Below are 17,902 nucleotides of genomic sequence, written 5' to 3' on the forward strand. Positions count from 1 at the left end.
AGTTTTGGTATTCATGGAAGTTTTGGTGCAGAAGGAAATTTCGGTATGGAAGGAGATTTGGTAGATATTTCGGTAACCAACAAGATTTCGGTATGGGTAGAAATTTCTAATAGTAGAATTTTCAATGTGTAGATATTTCTCTTGAGAGAAACATCACTTTGATCAGAAATATCATATCCGAAATATGCCTTGGAGAATTTATCCGAAATATCACTTCGATCCAAAATATGGCTAATCCAAAATATCAACCATAACCGAAATATTGTATTTTTGGTTTAACGTGCCAACTGAAATATCAGATTGGCCCGAAAGATCAAATCCGAATTATTTGAAGTGGTCTGAAATATTTGAAGATCCGAAATATTGTAGTGATCCGAAATACTTTGGTTAAACCGAAAAATTAGAAGATCCGAAAGATATTAAGAACTGAAATACCAATTTGACTCGTGATATCACTATTTCAATTTGAAGAGAACCGAAATTTCAATTCAAAGCGAAATATCTGTTCTTCACTCTCGAACTTTTATTCCTCTGCCTGAAACTTCAAAAATACCCTAAAATCTTGCAAAATAATCCGAAATTCACCAAAACACTCGTAGTAACTAACCAATAACACCCAAAACATAATCCAACACGATCAAATCACCAAAAAAACTCACTGACATGCCTTAACTCTTGGCGGATTTCCAGATCTGAGCCTTGAATCAAGAGAAATGGTGAATCGATTGGTTGTTATACATAACTGATTCGATAACCTTGCTCTGATACCACATTTAGGTGCGCGCGGATCGATAAACAAACTCACATCACTCTTGATTCATAAAAAATGAGTCCGGTATCGTATTAGCCAAACAAACAACAAAAACGAACAAGACAGAAGATGTAGAAACTGATTTCATTGATAATCGACACAGATTACACACCGAAAGAGTTTACATCTTTGCATTAACACCCTTGTCCAACCCTAGGTGAGCACACCTAGAGTTGGTGACTTACCCCAATCACCACCCTACAAATGAGGTCATAACTATTTATAGTGTTGGGAGGTTTCTTATGGGCTTTATAACTTGGGCCCATAGAAACCCATATAACACAAACACCAATTACAACCTATTGTAGTCTGAACGAGTCATGAAACTCATTAGTCTTCACTAGTGAATCCTCTTAAGGTTTCACATGAACCCTCTTGTAAGGTTTTGCATGCAACCTATCGTTTAACTTCATTTGCATAGCAACAATCACAAATCATGCACCAACAATGTCTTGGCCACCAAGTTAGGATTAGTCTATATAAACCGTGTTAGGGTTAAACATTATTCAAACTAAAGACTAGAGAAAATCCGAGTTATGGTTTGTGAGTTATTGTAATCTAGTTTTTTGAGTTATATTTTCTTAGTTATAGTAAAAGTTTTTGGAAAGTTATTCCATTCGCTTTCGTGTTCTTCGTTTGATTATCGATTAAGACTTAGCATTCTTAATAACATCCTTATTTTCTCCCTATCCTTACAACTAAAAAAAGAAAGTTGTATTTTTACCCTACATCAGGCTCCCCATATATCTTCTCCAATTTCAAATTTTGTAGCAAAGTTAATGTAGAGCCGCATATTTAAGGTTGCACTATTGACAGGCATTTCTAAATAAAATCATTTTGCCTTTCATCTTCCCCTCCAAATTTACCCCCCTTTGTCATCACACCACAATCCCTCATGCTCATTTTCATTCGATCGCCCAACATGCACAAATCACAAATCAATCTATTTATTTATTTATGTATCATATCAACACACAAATCTTCATTGTTTCAGCCACACTTTGAATCCATGCAATCCACCATGGCCGAACCTTTGAGCTTGATTGATAATAGTATAATCGTCAATAAAAACCCCATTAATCGTGAAACTAGAGTCGTAAATCAACGAAATATCGCAGTTTTATTGAAAGATTACATTTTTTTTATTATTATCCAACTTAATTGTTTCTTGATCATAAATATTTCAGAATTTTGAGTGGATGGTAAGCACTTAAACATTATTCATGCTAATGACTTTTTGGTTAAAACATGATGAGGAAATGAAGATGATAACTAGATGTAGTTGATTATTTCAAAGTTGGAGGTTCTCAAGGCGTTTCGACATGTTTGTTTATGTGTGTTGTTTGGATTTTGGTTGAAAATAAGCATGATTAAACAGAATGGTTATGGGAATTGAGTGTTATAATCTTTATGAAGTCAAACTTGAGAGAGTTTAATTAGTTAACAAAATGAAAGGAAGTCATTTGTCTTACAACACAATACAAATCAAAACTTTTGTCCAATGCCTGCTGTTTTTAGTAACCCGCTTCTTAAACATTTTAAGCAGTTTAGTAAGCTGCATCAACAGAACTGACACAAAATAATAAAAAGAACTTGCTACTTTTGTTAACTTGGGCCGATTAATCCAGTTCTGATTAACCCGAAATCCGTAAAACATTAATTAGTAAGTCATTCATTACAAATTTATCCCCAGACCCCCACCAATAGCTTTGCTATTTGTTGGATTTACTGGGTGCGGTTGTTGTTGTTGTAGCATGGACAAGTCATGAAACTCACTAGTCGCCATAGTGACTCCTCACATGAACCCTCTTGTGAGGTTTCGTACGAACCCTCTTGTAATCGGAGTGAAAAAATTCAATTAAAATATAGACATGAAGATGAAAAAACCTCCTCTAAATACTCTAATCATGATTCATATACTATCATCAACTACTTATACACTTCAAACAACATTTTGGGGGCATATTTTAAAAAACTCAAACTTTACACTACAATTCTAAAACTACCCAAACCAAGAGGACCAAACATGCAAACTCAAACTTCCATTTTGTTTTAACCATCAAGTAATCCAATACCAAACCCCCCTCAATAATCAAACTCCCCTAAATCGCAAGGTATATCTTGTGCATCTACACTTCCCCTTTTTTACATTCAAAAATTCATCTCTCTCTAGGGTTTAATCATCATGTCGTTGAGACCTAACGCCAGAACCGAGGTTCGCCGGAACCGTTACAAGGTCGCCGTCGATGCGGACGAAGGAAGGCGCCGGAGAGAGGATAATATGGTCGAGATCCGGAAGAATAAGCGAGAGGAGAACTTGCTTAAGAAGCGTCAAGTGCTTCCGTCTGCTCAGCCGCTCGCCACCGGTGCTCCGGTGCCGGTTTCCACCATCGAGAAGAAGGTTTACTCTTTTCTATTTGTTTTCATTGTATGATTTTGGTTTTATGCAAGTTTGGGATCAGATGCGTGTGGTTAGGGTTTGTAATTAGGATCTGTTGATTGCTGATAGTGCAAGTAATCATATGTGTGTGTGATTGTCATTTTAATTTGATGAGATTGTAAATGAATTACAGTGATTGGATTTGGTTGTTGAAGTTTTGTGTGTATACACTAGGTTAGGGTTTTGAGAGTGAGAGTATATATTAAGTTTTTACGGTGCGCGACGTGTTTAGGTAGTTTGACAGGTTCTGTATGCATTTGTTGTTATATAAGTTTATAACCTCATCATGTTGTGGTGATACTAGGATTGTTAGGGCATGGTTAGGTAGATGAAATGATTTAGGGCTAATTAGGGTGCAAGTTTCTTGATATGTGTGTGTTTATCAATTGGATTTATTTTTAACTGAGAGTGCGTGAACTGTGGTTGGAATATAGTTTGTTGTCTTCCCTATTTGGTATGCACACACGAAAACATTCTTATTATTAGTTTATGATATCATGGATGCTGAATCTATGTGATATTTCTAATGGTTTTGAGCACACCCCTTGGTGATAGTATAGGTATTTGGAGGTTCATGTCCTTTCTCATCTTCAAAAAATGAAAACCGTTGTGAAATATTTATCATATCATTAATGTGTATGATGGTGTGTAATCATGGTGTCTGTTAAGTTATTTTATCTGCGTGTGTAAATGACTTGGAAATTTCTTTGATTGGTCATGAGTTATGCGGATGTTTACATTTGTGTTTATGCTACTTACAGGTTAATCAATTGTTAATGTTTTATTGTTTGCTCTGCAAATTTTTTTATGGTTTATAATTTTATACATGTATATACAAGTACAGTTTTTTGCAGTTTTGTTAGAGCTTATAAACATGTATTTGAACTCATCTTTAAGTTTATCAACCAGGTTTCAGTGTTAAAACTGTTTGTGGGGTACTTGTTAGTTCCAACACAATTTAAAGTTTTGTAGTTATGTCCATGAAGAAGAGTATACGTTGATAGGAAGTCTTATCACGCCTCTATGTATTAGTCTTTTGAAAACTTGTATTTAAGTTTTGGATGTGCCTGGTTCATGTAATTGTGAGTGGGTTCTAAGATCTTTAGTTTTCCATTGGTGTAAGTAGAAGAAGTTATCCCCGCAACTGAAACGAGAGAGCTAGGTTTAGAGAGTTGCAATCTATAGGTACGGTTTACATTGTAGGTGTGCATGTTTGAAGTTTTTCATGTAAAGTTCTCTCAGTATCTGTATCCAGTTGAAAGCTTACTGATGATTTTGCTATAATGGTCTCATAGACACATCCTTTTGTATTATTGTCTGAACTGTTAAAACGATGACAAATTGCAGTTAGAGAGCCTTCCGTCTATGGTTGCTGGAGTCTATTCAACTGATAACAACATGCAGCTTGAGGCAACTACCCAGTTTCGTAAATTGCTCTCAATAGGTACATTTGTTTTTTCTGAATTATATCCAGTCACAAGTACCATCTCTTAACCTTACATATACAATCGACTTAACCTTTGTTTCACAGAACGGAGCCCGCCAATTGAGGAAGTTATACAATCAGGTGTGGTACCACGCTTCGTCGAATTCTTGATGAGAGAGGATTTTCCACAGCTTCAGGTTGGCATTATATTGAACAATTGGCTTGAACTAGGGGTGTGCATGGTTTGGTTCGGTTCGGTTTTCGGGTAAAACCAAAACCGAATCCAAAATGTTTGGTTTTTGGTTTATAAAAATCGTTTGGTTTTGGTTTTAGCAATGATTCCGTTCGGTTTTTGAAACAAGTTACGCAAGATTCAAAAATAAAAGTATAATAAAAGATTTAAGAACCTTTCTTAGATGTTTACGTTTAAGTTAATATATTTAACCTTTTTAATTAATATTGTTCACATAAACCTAACCTTCTAATCTCTTTTATTGTTTATCCAAAGTTTTTATTAAGACATTTTCTTTTATAATACTTTGAAAATCATTTAATTTTTATGTTAATTTTGTTATTTCTTATGTAGGCAATGGATAAATCCTTTCAAAGATAAATAAGTCTGTTAATGTTCTTACTATATAAATATTAAATACTTAACATTTAAGAATAAATTAATAATTCCTCAATCAACATATAACAAACATTAAAAAATGATACTTTAGGTTATTCGGTTTGGTTTTTTTTTCGGTTTTCATAAAATGCAAAACCGTAACGGAACCATTCGGTTATCTCCCGGTTGTATGTGTAGTTCGTTTTTTTTTTGGTTTTCTGCTCACCCCTAGTCCTTGAACGCTTCTTTTTGTACTGTTATTTCTATTTGCTTATAATGTTCAATGAATAGTTTGAAGCTGCGTGGGCACTTACAAACATTGCTTCTGGAACTTCTGAGAATACAAAGGTTGTAATCGATCATGGGGCTGTTCCAATATTCGTTAAGCTTCTTGCTTCTCCAAGTGATGACGTTCGTGAACAGGTAACATATGTTACGTACTTGTAAAAGATGAAGATTTTTGTTCTATATATGAGTATATGACCGTTTTTGGTTGTTTTAGGCTGTTTGGGCGTTGGGAAATGTAGCTGGTGATTCACCGAGGTGTCGAGATCTTGTTCTTGGTCAAGGTGCTCTGCGTCCACTGCTGGCTCAGTTAAACGAGCATGCAAAGCTTTCCATGCTGAGAAACGCAACATGGACACTATCGAATTTCTGTCGGGGGAAACCACAACCCCCTTTTGAGGAGGTTGTTTACTGTTCCTTTTGTTATCTGTGCAGTTAATGCGGTCTATAATCAAATATCCGTCAAGGGCTGATATTTGAGATATAGGTTATCGCAGTGGGATATTGGAAATTTTAATATCATGCAGAAGTTATAGATATACAACGTAAAACATGTATAATATTAATAGTAATATCAAAACTCAAAAGCGGCAATATTTGAAACATGATCTAATCGTAAGCTAAGCCATGAAATCTTCCTCGAAGTCCACATCAGCCAAGGCATCCAAAATAATGGTCAATATTGGTCAATATCTCTGATAATATCGGAACTTATATTTGACACCGTTATTTTGTAGAGGGCCGATAACCGATATCCCACTGATATTAACTGCATAGTTTGTAATACATTATATTGTTATTTAGAGATGGCCAGATGAACGGGCTTAGTATTGGGGTTAAATCTGTTCGGGTCAAAACGTGTTTGGGTGGGTTGACCTGCAAGCGTGCTGTCTTTTTTTTGAGATAAAAAGACATGCAATCTCTTTAGTCTGTTTAACAAAATTTTAGTTGGACCATAAGTCAAAGCCGTTAAATTAATGGGTTGAAATATCCACCTCTACCCTCTACGGTTATTCTTTCAAGCGATACAATGATATGAACCTTTTGATTTGCAGACAAAACCAGCACTACCTGCCCTTGAGCGTCTTGTTCATTCAAACGATGAAGAGGTGTTGACCGATGCATGCTGGGCTCTCTCCTATTTATCTGATGGTACAAATGACAAAATTCAAGCTGTCATTGAGGCTGGTGTTTGCAGACGTCTTGTTGAGCTTCTCTTGTGAGTTGTGTTTTACGTTGACTATCATTGTTGCTTAATACATCTAGTCTTGATTCGCATGATTAATATTATTAATTATTAACTGTTTATATAATATTCCAGGCACCCGTCTCCTTCGGTTCTCATTCCTGCACTACGAACTGTTGGCAACATTGTGACTGGTGATGATATGCAGACTCAGGTACTAACGTGCTAGACTTTGCATCACAAACATTTATAAACCGCAACGAATTCATATATAGTATTCAGTCATTGATTGCGGCTTACAAATTTCAAAAACAGCGGTATACACAAAATGACAAGTAGGGCTGTAATCGAGCCGAGTTAAGCCGAGCCAGGTTGAGTTCGAGCTAGATCTTAATCGAGCCGGCTCGGCTGACTTATTTTATCGAGCTTCGCTTGTCAAATGTTCTAGCCAGATCGAGCCAAATCGAGCCGGCTAGCTATTTTTTTTTCAAATATTGATAACATAAAAACAAAAATAAAATAAAAATTACACATATATCTATATGTATTATTATTGTTATTATTTATAATATTTTTAAGATCAAAGGCATATTAGAAGTATTATGTGTATAGTTTTTGTTTATTTTATCATATTTTTATATGTTATTCATTGAATAAACTTAAATGTTAACACTGCAAACCGCTCCCACATTTTTTTTATTTTAATACATTTAAAATTAATATATATAAAATAAATAATTTTAGCCGGCTCGTTTACATATCCAAACTTGTCCTTACAAGTTACTGATTCTTACCCCAGTTATTATCCTAAGTTATTGCTAGCTGTATGTGTGGATAACGATGATGTTTTACGCAGTGTATTATTGAGCATGGTGCACTCCCGTGCCTGCTGAGTTTGTTGACCAATAACCACAAAAAGAGCATCAAGAAAGAAGCCTGCTGGACGATCTCAAACATAACTGCTGGAAACAAAGAGCAAATCCAGGTGCCAACACGAATCTTGCATCTCTATTTTTTTATGTATCTTGTACCGTTTTTTATGACAAGTAAAATCATTTTTAACGATTTGACTTTTTTTCATCAGTCGGTAATTGAAGCTGGGTTAATCGCTCCCCTAGTTCATCTCCTCCAGACTGCTGAATTTGATATAAAGAAAGAAGCTGCATGGGCGATTTCAAACGCCACTTCTGGTGGCACTAATGAACAGATCAAGTATGTTATATCTTTTGCATGCTTTATAAACTCAAGGCTTAATCCTTAACGTTTTTATCCGTTTCTTTGAACCTTTCTATAAATAATAAATGGAGTAAAAATGCCATTTTCGTCCCCGAGGTTTGGCCAGTTTTGCGACTTTCGTCCAAAGGTTTGTTTTCCGCATCCGGATCCAAAAGGTTTGCCATTTTCGTCTGGCTTATTAACTCCATTCATTTTTCTTCGTTAAGTCAGGGGTATTTCCGTCTTTTTTGTTAGTTTAAAGGGCGTATCAGTCTTTTTCAGGGGTATAGGTCTTTTTACACGACCGGATTGCCCTTTAAGTTGACAAAAAAGACGGAAATACCCTTTACTTAATGAAGAAAAATGGATGGAGTTAACAAGACGAATAAAAATGGCAAGATTTCAAACCTTTTGGACCTAGATGCGGAAAAATCGCAAAACTGGCCAAACCTCAGGGACGAAAATGACATTTTACTCTAATAATTGTGTTAGTTATGAGCTTATGGTTAATAATAATAATAATAATCTATGATTTGTAGGTATTTGGTTAATCAGGGTTGTATCAAGCCACTATGTGATCTCCTCGTGTGTCCGGATCCAAGGATTGTGACGGTGAGTTTAGAAGGGCTCGAGAACATCTTAAAGGTGGGGGAAGCCGAGAAGAACTTGGGTAACACCGGAGACGTTAATTACTATGCTCAGTTGATAGACGATGCCGAAGGTTTAGAAAAGATCGAGAACTTACAGTCTCACGACAACAATGAAATCTATGAAAAAGCCGTTAAGATCCTCGAGACTTATTGGTTGGAAGAAGAAGACGAGCCCGTTGTTGATGGTTCACAGCCTGCTTTCAACTTTGGTGGCCCAACTGCTCAAGTTCCACCTGGCGGGTTCAATTTTAACGGCTGAAAGTAATCACAAAGGTATGTCGGGTTGGGTCAAAGTTCAAGTCTGGTCGGGTCGGGTCAGGTCAGGTGTAGTCGGGTCAAGGTCAGTTTGGGTCAAAGTTGGGTGTAGTCGGGTCCATGTCTGGTGTAGTCGGGTTAAGGGCATATAAATGGCGGTCCAGGTACAATAAAGGAACGGGTTCAGAGTTTGGGGTGGGCGGTTGTTTGGTTTTTTGTTTACCTCGAGTCGTTGAATGTTTTGGAACAATGTTCGAGGCGGATATGAATGAACGTCGTGTACGGGTCGTTTTGTTTTGGTATTAAAGGGGTGAGTGTATATTCATATGATGTTGAATCTATATTTCATATTTGTAATGTTAAATTTTATGTTCTCATGGGATGATGGTATTGATTTCTTTATACTGTGGCTTGGTTTGTAACGTCTTATATTATTTAGTGAAGGAAAACTAGTAAGAAATTAAACACTGTAAAATAGAGAGAAAAGAATTATCCAAATTAAGAGTGGGTTAATAACCCATAACTACTGATTACGTAATATTGTATAAAAATGAAAAATATTTAAACTTGAGTTTAAATTTGATCATTCTCTATACCAACTTAAAGTTTGTTTCAACTTTCAATTATGTTTTCTGTCGCTATATAAATTCTGCATTTTCTAGGTGATTTAGTTTAAAAATATCATTATTATTATAAATATAATATAAATGATTTTCATAAAAAAAATTGTTTGATAAATATAATATAAATGATTTTCATAAAAAAATTGTTTGTTAAGACTTATTTAAAGTGAAAACAAATTTTGTGAGAAGGTTTAGCAGATTTAATCTAACAGAAATATTGGTCAACTTACATATATTAAGTTTGATTAAAAAATAAAAACTACATTTTCAAACTAAGCAATGTTATTATTCTATGATGTATTGATATTAACCTGATTTAGAAAATAAAAAAAATCAATTTTGATTAAAAACTACATTTTCAAAGGATGGTATGACGTTGACACATAACATTATTTGAAATCGTTTATTAGATTAGAAGTAAAACAAAAGCGATCACTAGAGAAGCTAAATTACAAATAAATTTTATACTTCCATATAAATAAGTTGATTACTTGAATGTAACCTTAAATATTTTAATAGTTGTATAAAATAAAAACTTAATTACCGTGCGTAAAAAGTAGAAGAAAGTTAAAATCGGAAATGGAGTAAATTTAAAGCATGATGCTATTTTTATATGATCTTTTTCTTTCTTTTTATCTAGAATATATTTTAATTTTGTCTACTTTATTCCAAATCAGAGAAGGCAATTGCAACCACATGAGTCGCAATCATGGATGACAAAAGTTATATCTTCAAGAGAGAAAAAACAAAGTGTCCTTCACAAATTTCATTGCCGACAAACTATACCCATTATATACCGTAGTAATGGTTTTTGAGCCCACATTTTTCAGGCATTCTAAAAATGAAATTATATGTATAAAATTATGCATACAAACAATTAGACAAAAGATATAAGAATCAATGGATTGAAAGATTTTTTTTTTCTTTTTTTTTTTTTGCGAAAAGTGTCCAATTTTATTATACGATTAGTGTCCAATAAGCTTGAGTTAGTGGCCCAGTAGTCTAGTGGTATGGTGTTTGTGTGCAAAGTTAAGTGGAATTTATGTGTAAAAAATGTACAAAAATACATATATATTGTATGTTTGTACAAAACACATATATATCATTACTCACATTGTAAGTTTTATTTTTCTAAATACCTAACTCATACATCCACTAATCATACTCCTATATCTAATCTACGTATCTTGTCCACAATTGGGTCACGACCCTCAACCTTATAGGAAGCTATACATTTCCGTTACACATTGGTACCATTAGCTTACAACCCCTTTGGTTAATGACATATTTAGAATCTTTCTACGAAAGATTCTTAATCGGGGACCTATTTTTGATCCAAAGGTAAGCTAAAGATTTTATATCTTCCACTATTTTAACCATGCTTGCTTTCCTACAAAAACGACTTCATTTCTTTCCTTCCAGATACACCGACTAGCTGTAAGAACGATCCCATGTATCACCTTCTTTTTGCGAGCTTCCATTTGGAGATGCTTATGGACCAAACACAAATCTCGAACTTCAAAAGCATAAATAGGAGGTATGCAACACCATGTACTCACGCCTTGCCAAACCCAAGATGCAAACTGACACCACGTCAATAAATTCGCAACTGTTTCCTCGTTATCTCCGCATAATTTGCATAAACCATTCTCCACTGGAACATGTCTTTGAATCAAAGCATCAACAGTCGGTATCATCTATTTCTCTGGTCGCCACATAAAAATATTGATCTTTTTAGGAATCCAATTATTTCGCTCTACCACAAACAAGGCTGTTGTAACAACTGAGGCTGACAATGTCGTTTCCATGGTTGCGATCGAGAAACCTTCAGTCGAGTCCGGTACCAATAACCAACACCCTGGCTCATTCGTCAAGTTCGCACTTCTAATCAAATTCACACATTCCTCCAACTCAGCTAGTTCTACTTGATCCAAAAATGTCTTTTTCCATCTCCACTTCTAATTCACTATGTCATCCACTCTTTCCAAACAATCTTGTATCAAAATTTTGTAATTTTGTTCAATGTGAAACAAGTTTGGGAATAGAACACTTAAAGACTTATTAGTCACCCAAGGATCTACCCCAAAACAGATTTTATGTCCCCACCCTACTTCACCTTTTATAAGCTCAATCACACCTTTTATAACCACATTGATATAGAGAGAATTCTAACCAATCACCCGTATTACTTTGTGGGCGGAGCGAAGTGATGTTTCATGCAAGCACGACTCATTGAAACTTAGGCTGTCTGCAACCATTTCACGCTCCTTTCACTCCATGTCATTACCACGTCATAAAGTACATGCCACCTCACTGACACATCACCTCCATACTTTCTTTCACTTTCACCTATAATGGTTTCACCCCTCTTTCATGCCCTATTAAAATAATAAAATAAAAAACAAAAAAAGTTAAAAAAAAAATGATTGGTTGATCCCATGGACCCCATCAACTAAACCTCCTCCATGCCGTGAGCACACTCGCCCCCCCCCCCCCCCCCCGCCCTGTTCTCCGGTGTGCCCCACCCTCACCACACCGACCTCCATGCCACCTAGATGGCCGTTGCTCCATTGCGGATGGTCTTATATACAAAGCCCTAACCAATCATTGAAATTCGTTTGATCTCTCTTCAAACGTTATAATTAACTATTATAATATGAAGATTATTAATAAAAGACATTAAACTATTATAATATATTCAGACGACACTATGCAATCTTCATTTTTATTGTTTCTGACAGATAATACATATGACATTCAAACGGCTACATTGAAACAAACATAAAACACCACTGGAAATTACTTAGCTTGTATGAAACAAACGTAAAACACCACTGGAAATACTTAGCTTGTATGAAACAAACGTAAAACACCACTAGAAATTACTTAGCTTGTAAGTAAGTTCAAACAAGATTTTTTTTATACCTAGTGAGATTATGGGTGTTAAAAGGATCGTGTACATGGATAGTTGGGTCAAAGAAATGAATTCAAACACGAAACGAGTTTTTTAGTTGACAGGAACACAACCTGTATAATCTAAGATATAATTTAACTTAAGTTGTTAATACTCTAAAAAATTGAATTTACAACAAAAAGTATAAATGAATAGGAAATTGTTACAATTAACCTTTGTCATAGATAAATAATCAGTTTAGGTTATTGCATAGAACAAATTGAAAAACAAACAAAGTATAATTATACAGATGAAACAGATCAACCCGTGAACCCGCTAAATCGATCCAAACATGAATCTTGTTCACGTGATTGCCTTGAAACATAACTAAACCTGTTTAGTCACAACCTAAACTCTCAAATATTGTATTAAATCCATGTCGCGTTTCCAAATCGTGTTAAATTTTCACACCCAAATATCAGAAAATAAAAATAACAAATATATAAAATCATCATAATATCTACAACTACAACAAAGACGATAGCACCCCTTACCTAATAAATTTAAAACCATGCTTTGCCTAATAACTACCAACATTAAATAACTACCAACATTAATTATGTACCCCTTGACAATATAGCAATAGGTCCCATGTGTTACATATTGGTATCCACTATTCTTTCCTCAATAAATATTCAAATAATATCAAACTCCCATTTCAACTCTAATAATTATTTCATTTACTTCACCATTTAAATCAATATATTTAAAAACTCAAATAGTCTCTTATCTTTAAAACCCAACCACAAAATAGCTCAAAAAACTTAAAAAAAAAAAAAGACAAATAATTTGTCTAAAAGAAGCAAAAACAAGGGGAACTGAAGCTGAACCCATGACAGAACCTCATGAACATGAAGACTCATCACCCTTTTATTGGTGGAAATCACTCTCAGAGTTCTCAACAGAAGATGAATCCATCAAATCACCATCACCATCATCATCATCAGCCATAATGAAGGTGCTTAGAGAAATGGAGAGGTTGTGCATGATCAGTGAACATGGAGCAGATGATGTTAAACACAAGCTCATGATCTACAAACCCGGTGATTTTTGGATCCCAATTGGTGGAGTTAAGAAGGAAGATGTGGATATTCCTCCTATGATTACTGTTTTGTTGGTTGGGTTGTGTGGTTCTGGTAAAAGCTCACTTATTAATCTCTTGTATAGTGTTGTTGGTAGATCTGGACTCATTCCATTTTCTCAAACTTCAGGTGTGTTTAGATTTATTTACATGTTTTATTTTTTTTTTATTTGATGCTAGATTAGTGGATAAGGTTGTTGGTTGGTTGATTATTAATCTGATTTTGGTATAGATATATATTGTGACGTCATCATATGGGTTGTATGATAGGGTGAAAAATAGTTATAAGGTTCTATGACTTTGTTAGTGGTCACATGGGTAATTTTTGTGTCAGGGCACTGGGCGCCACATCATACGGGCCGTGTGACAGGGAAAAAATGGTCATATCGGCTGTATGAATTTTTCTGTAGTCACGTTAGTCAATTTTGTGTCAGTGCAACACATTAGAAGGCTCCCCCAGTATCAGGGTGAAAAGCCGAAAAGGGTCATATGGTCCGTATGACTTTGTGCGTATCACGCTAGGCAATTTTGTGTCAGTGCACCACATAGTACACCACATAATACGGGGGTCGTATGCATTGGCGCAGCTTCTAAAGGGCGGGAGGGGGCGGCCGACCCCCCGAACTTTTCGCTCATTAGTGGAGTATGTAGTTTTCGTATAGAAATTTTTGGGTATATACGTTTTCGACCCCCCAAGTCTTATAGAAAGTTTTGGGTATATAAGTTTTCGACCCCCCGGTCGGAAATCTCAAGTTTCGTCACTGGTCGTATGACAAGGAGAAAATGGTCACACGCCACACAGGCCGTATGATTTTGTCTAGTGTAACTAAAAACATCATATGAGCTATATGGTTTCGCCATCATACAACTTTTATGACCATTTTTTGCATGTCATATAATCTACATGACCATTTTTCACTTGTCATACGACATAATCATTTTTGTTTTCTCATACAGCTCGTATGATATACAACTCATATGAAACATTAGTGGTGTCTGTATAGCATTTCAGTGGTATTTGTTTGGATTGACTCATCTTTATTTGAAACGTTGATTACAGGAGAATCATCGAATTATTCAACGGTGATTCTAGAAGAACATAATGTGTTACGATCTACACGAAATGGGTTTTGCATATACGATTCAAGGGGGTTAGATTATAACCAGATGGATGATTGTTTAAAGGAGGTGACGAGGTGGATGAAGGATGGCGTCCGCCACAATCAACCATGTCGCTTTGGTAAAGAAGATTTCGGAGTTAGCTTAAATTGCTCTTCCGATGGGTTTGTAAGGCGGAGGGTCAATTATGTGGCGGTGGTGGCCGATTTGACCGACATGTACAAAGCTTTTTTCTGTGGTGGAGATTTTAAGCCAGTTGATGCCGTAAAATCCCTCTTTCATTGTCCTTCCATAAGGACATCAAGTAAGTAATGCTTATTACTAGTACTAGTATTATTCTTATCTTTTAGGGGTCTAGGATAAATATATTATTAAGTGATACCCGCATGATAACTCGAAATCAGTTTCATACATGCTTGGTAGTTCACACTTGATTTTGGGTAATGGGAATCCCAATAGGTCACATTTAAGCAAATAAGTTCATAAATTGGGATCCCAACACCAATGGGAAAACTTGCGGCCGACGGACGTCGCGTGATAGGTACTTATAAATTGGTTTTAGAATGCACGCATTAGGAGCACATTATGCGCAAATGAGATCACATTAGCCACACCGATGCGATTACATGACGCGCATGTGATGTGACGCATTGTGCAGTTGACAAGTGTTTAAAGTTTAAACAGATTATAAAATCGAGTGCAATGGGTGTGAGTTTTTTAATTAATAAACCTGGCCATCGATTGAGCAACAGGTTGAGTATTTTAACAAATTAGACCACCGATTGAATAAATTGAAACAAAGATGATTAGAATATCTAACATTTTCGTATTTAAAATATTATATGTAAACAGTTTTGTATCATTCCTTTAAATAATGAATACCTAGCATACTTATGCAAGCACATTGTGTGCCATACACTTTTTAAACCAAGCATAACAGGTATTATATACAACCTTTACAGTTAGATATAAGAATATGATAAATAAAAATTAACAAAAAAAAAAAGACTATCACAAACCGACTCGTTGCATACCTAGGTGGCTAGGTTTTAGTGTGGGTGGGAGCTATGTGCCTATTAGGGTGTAAACAAGCCTAGAGGCTCGAGAGCTACTTGTTATCGGCTTGGTTAAAAGCTCGAATGAACCGAGCCTTAACGAGCTGGAGCCAGAAGTAGAGCTCGTTTAGTTATCGAGCCCGAGCTCGAGCCTGAAATACAAAGCTCGTCAAGGCTCGCGAACTTGAACCCAGTCGAGTTCGGGCTTGACCAAGCTCGTTTACACCCCTAGTGCCTATTCCCAAAGTATTTCTCACTCATTTGTGTGTTTGTATGGGTAAAATTGTTCCGCTTGATGCTAAAAGTTTGGTACAATTAGCTATTTCAATATTCTAATTACTCGTTTTAAATTTTATTTCAAATATCAGATGTTGACCCGATTTTGATCCTGACACATGGCGATATGTTACAACCCATGGAGAGGTTAAATTGTCGAATAAAAATTTGTAGTTATTTGGGGATACCGGTAACAACAGGTGCATACGATATAGTATGTCTAACAGAGCAAGGTATATTAGCCGAGGAATTTGATCCAGTCACATCTTTTGCATTGACTGAAGCCATTTATCGAGCTTTATTACAGTCAGATCGAACTCATCCGCCAAAAAAGACATTTAAAGATTGGATTGTCGATTTTTTGTCACGAATCATGCGTTCACTTGCTGCTTTCTTTGCTATGATTTCACGTATATTTGAAAGGTGGGGCGATAAGTATAAACTCGCGTAGTTGATAAAACATTACTGAAAAACGTGTTATAAAATAGATTGAAATTGAAAAGTTATTTATATGTAGTTATTTTTTAGGATTTGTAAATTGTAATCATTAATCATTATAATTCTTGGAGTTGAGTATTTGTACAAAACTTTGTAACTAAACTTGTATCCTTAGCTAATATACATGTATAAATTCACAGGTGTTACAAGATCTATGGTAGTTGATTTTAATTGGCAGCTACTTAATTTATTTTTCAAACTTGCCATTTGTTTTGATATACTGAACAAATAAAAAAAAATGATGATACTGCTCCGCAAACTCTATACTAGTATGTTTCCTGAATTCCTCGCCACCTGAGTTCGAGAAACTGCTAAAGCAGTTTTCGCAAAACCAGTCCCTTAACTATGGGGTATGGGGCGGGGGTTGGGGTGTGAGTTGGGTACAAATGCCCAAGTCACCACTCCGGGTGAGCTTGGGTTTCGGAGTGGCCCCTTGGGCGGGAGTTTCAGCCCGGGCGTGCCTAGCGGTCTTCCGTGGCCGGCTCTCATTGGCTGGGTTGGCTAGGCTAGGTGGCTAGGATTTAAATTTTAAAAAATAACCGTTTGGCCAAGCCAAACCGTTACCCCAACGACTATAAAACCCCCCACCGCCTGTCTACATCGCTACCCCAACCCTTCACTCAACCTACCCGAACCCGCTACCCACACTTGAAAAATGGCAACATGGACGCACGAGGAAGAGATAGCACTTGTAACGAGCGTCGTGGACGCGATGAAGGGCCGCCAACCCGGTGAGACCCGTTACTGGCCAGAAGCTTTCGCTAGCTACCGGCACAACGTGGGGAACGACCGGCACAGTCTAAACGCGTGCCAACACAAGTGGCGCGAACTACGACCGAAGCTCGACCGTTTTAAAGCCTACTACGACAGCGTCCCAGGCGGTGATATAAGTCATGAAGACCGGGTGGCGGTGGCCAACATCGAGTTCCGGGGCAAGGAGCGGAAGCCGTTTGACAAGTTTGCCCTGTTTGAAATCTACCTAACGCTTAATTAGGGTTTTTTTATACGTCTAATTATGTTTTTTTAGATTTGTAATCCTTTTTTTGTATGATTTTGTAATATTTAGGAAATTTTAATAATAATTTTAGGCTTTTTTTAATTTTGTGTGTATTTTTATAAACATTGAAAAAAAAATTATACACGTGGCCAACCCACGTGGGCTAGACACGCCCCGCCATACCGACCCAACATGTAACTGACCAGTAGTGCTGTTCGAAGTCCACGTGTCAACCCATGTCTCAAACCCTCGCCCCACCATATCCCACGGTCTAACTTCTTAATGCTTAGTTTTTTCTTAATAATTTGATTATTTATAGTACAATTTAAAAAAAAATGTGATTTATTTATGTTTCAAATGTCGCGTCGAAACGTACTTATTTTTTTGAGTTAAATATCATTTTAGTTCTTTTGCAAGTTTAG

At 36.1% G+C, this 17,902-nt stretch overlaps 2 protein-coding genes across 2 annotated transcripts; both read left to right on the forward strand.

The window, feature by feature from the left end:
* The first annotated feature begins 2,884 nt into the window (after positions 1–2,884).
* LOC110922434 (importin subunit alpha-2) lies at positions 2,885–9,280 on the forward strand. The gene is made up of 10 exons (XM_022166740.2): positions 2,885–3,212; positions 4,599–4,695; positions 4,783–4,874; positions 5,579–5,710; positions 5,790–5,975; positions 6,628–6,791; positions 6,894–6,972; positions 7,615–7,743; positions 7,843–7,970; positions 8,513–9,280. Exons 1-10 carry the CDS (start codon positions 2,997–2,999, stop codon positions 8,880–8,882), a joined length of 1,593 nt encoding a protein of 530 aa, XP_022022432.1. The 5' UTR covers positions 2,885–2,996; the 3' UTR covers positions 8,883–9,280.
* Positions 9,281–12,462: 3,182 nt separating this feature from the next.
* On the forward strand, positions 12,463–16,636 carry LOC110922442. The gene is made up of 3 exons (XM_022166746.2): positions 12,463–13,665; positions 14,596–14,958; positions 16,078–16,636. The coding sequence occupies exons 1-3, from the start codon at positions 13,287–13,289 to the stop codon at positions 16,434–16,436; spliced, it is 1,101 nt and encodes a 366-aa protein (XP_022022438.1). The 5' UTR covers positions 12,463–13,286; the 3' UTR covers positions 16,437–16,636.
* The last annotated feature ends 1,266 nt before the right edge of the window (positions 16,637–17,902 follow it).

The sequence above is a fragment of the Helianthus annuus genome, chromosome 2 (assembly GCF_002127325.2).
Source record: "Helianthus annuus cultivar XRQ/B chromosome 2, HanXRQr2.0-SUNRISE, whole genome shotgun sequence".
Classification (NCBI taxonomy): domain Eukaryota; kingdom Viridiplantae; phylum Streptophyta; class Magnoliopsida; order Asterales; family Asteraceae; genus Helianthus; species Helianthus annuus.

Bases quoted from the DNA above. Each gene is read 5' to 3' on its own strand.
- LOC110922434 (XM_022166740.2), top strand. From the start codon at position 2,997: ATGTCGTTGAGACCTAACGCCAGAACCGAGGTTCGCCGGAACCGTTAC. The intron at 4,696-4,782 runs GTACATTTGTTT...TTTGTTTCACAG, and splicing joins TCGTAAATTGCTCTCAATAG to AACGGAGCCCGCCAATTGAG. The intron at 7,744-7,842 runs GTGCCAACACGA...TTTTTTCATCAG, and splicing joins GAAACAAAGAGCAAATCCAG to TCGGTAATTGAAGCTGGGTT.
- LOC110922442 (XM_022166746.2), top strand. From the start codon at position 13,287: ATGACAGAACCTCATGAACATGAAGACTCATCACCCTTTTATTGGTGG. The intron at 13,666-14,595 runs GTGTGTTTAGAT...CGTTGATTACAG, and splicing joins TCCATTTTCTCAAACTTCAG to GAGAATCATCGAATTATTCA. The intron at 14,959-16,077 runs GTAAGTAATGCT...TTCAAATATCAG, and splicing joins TCCTTCCATAAGGACATCAA to ATGTTGACCCGATTTTGATC.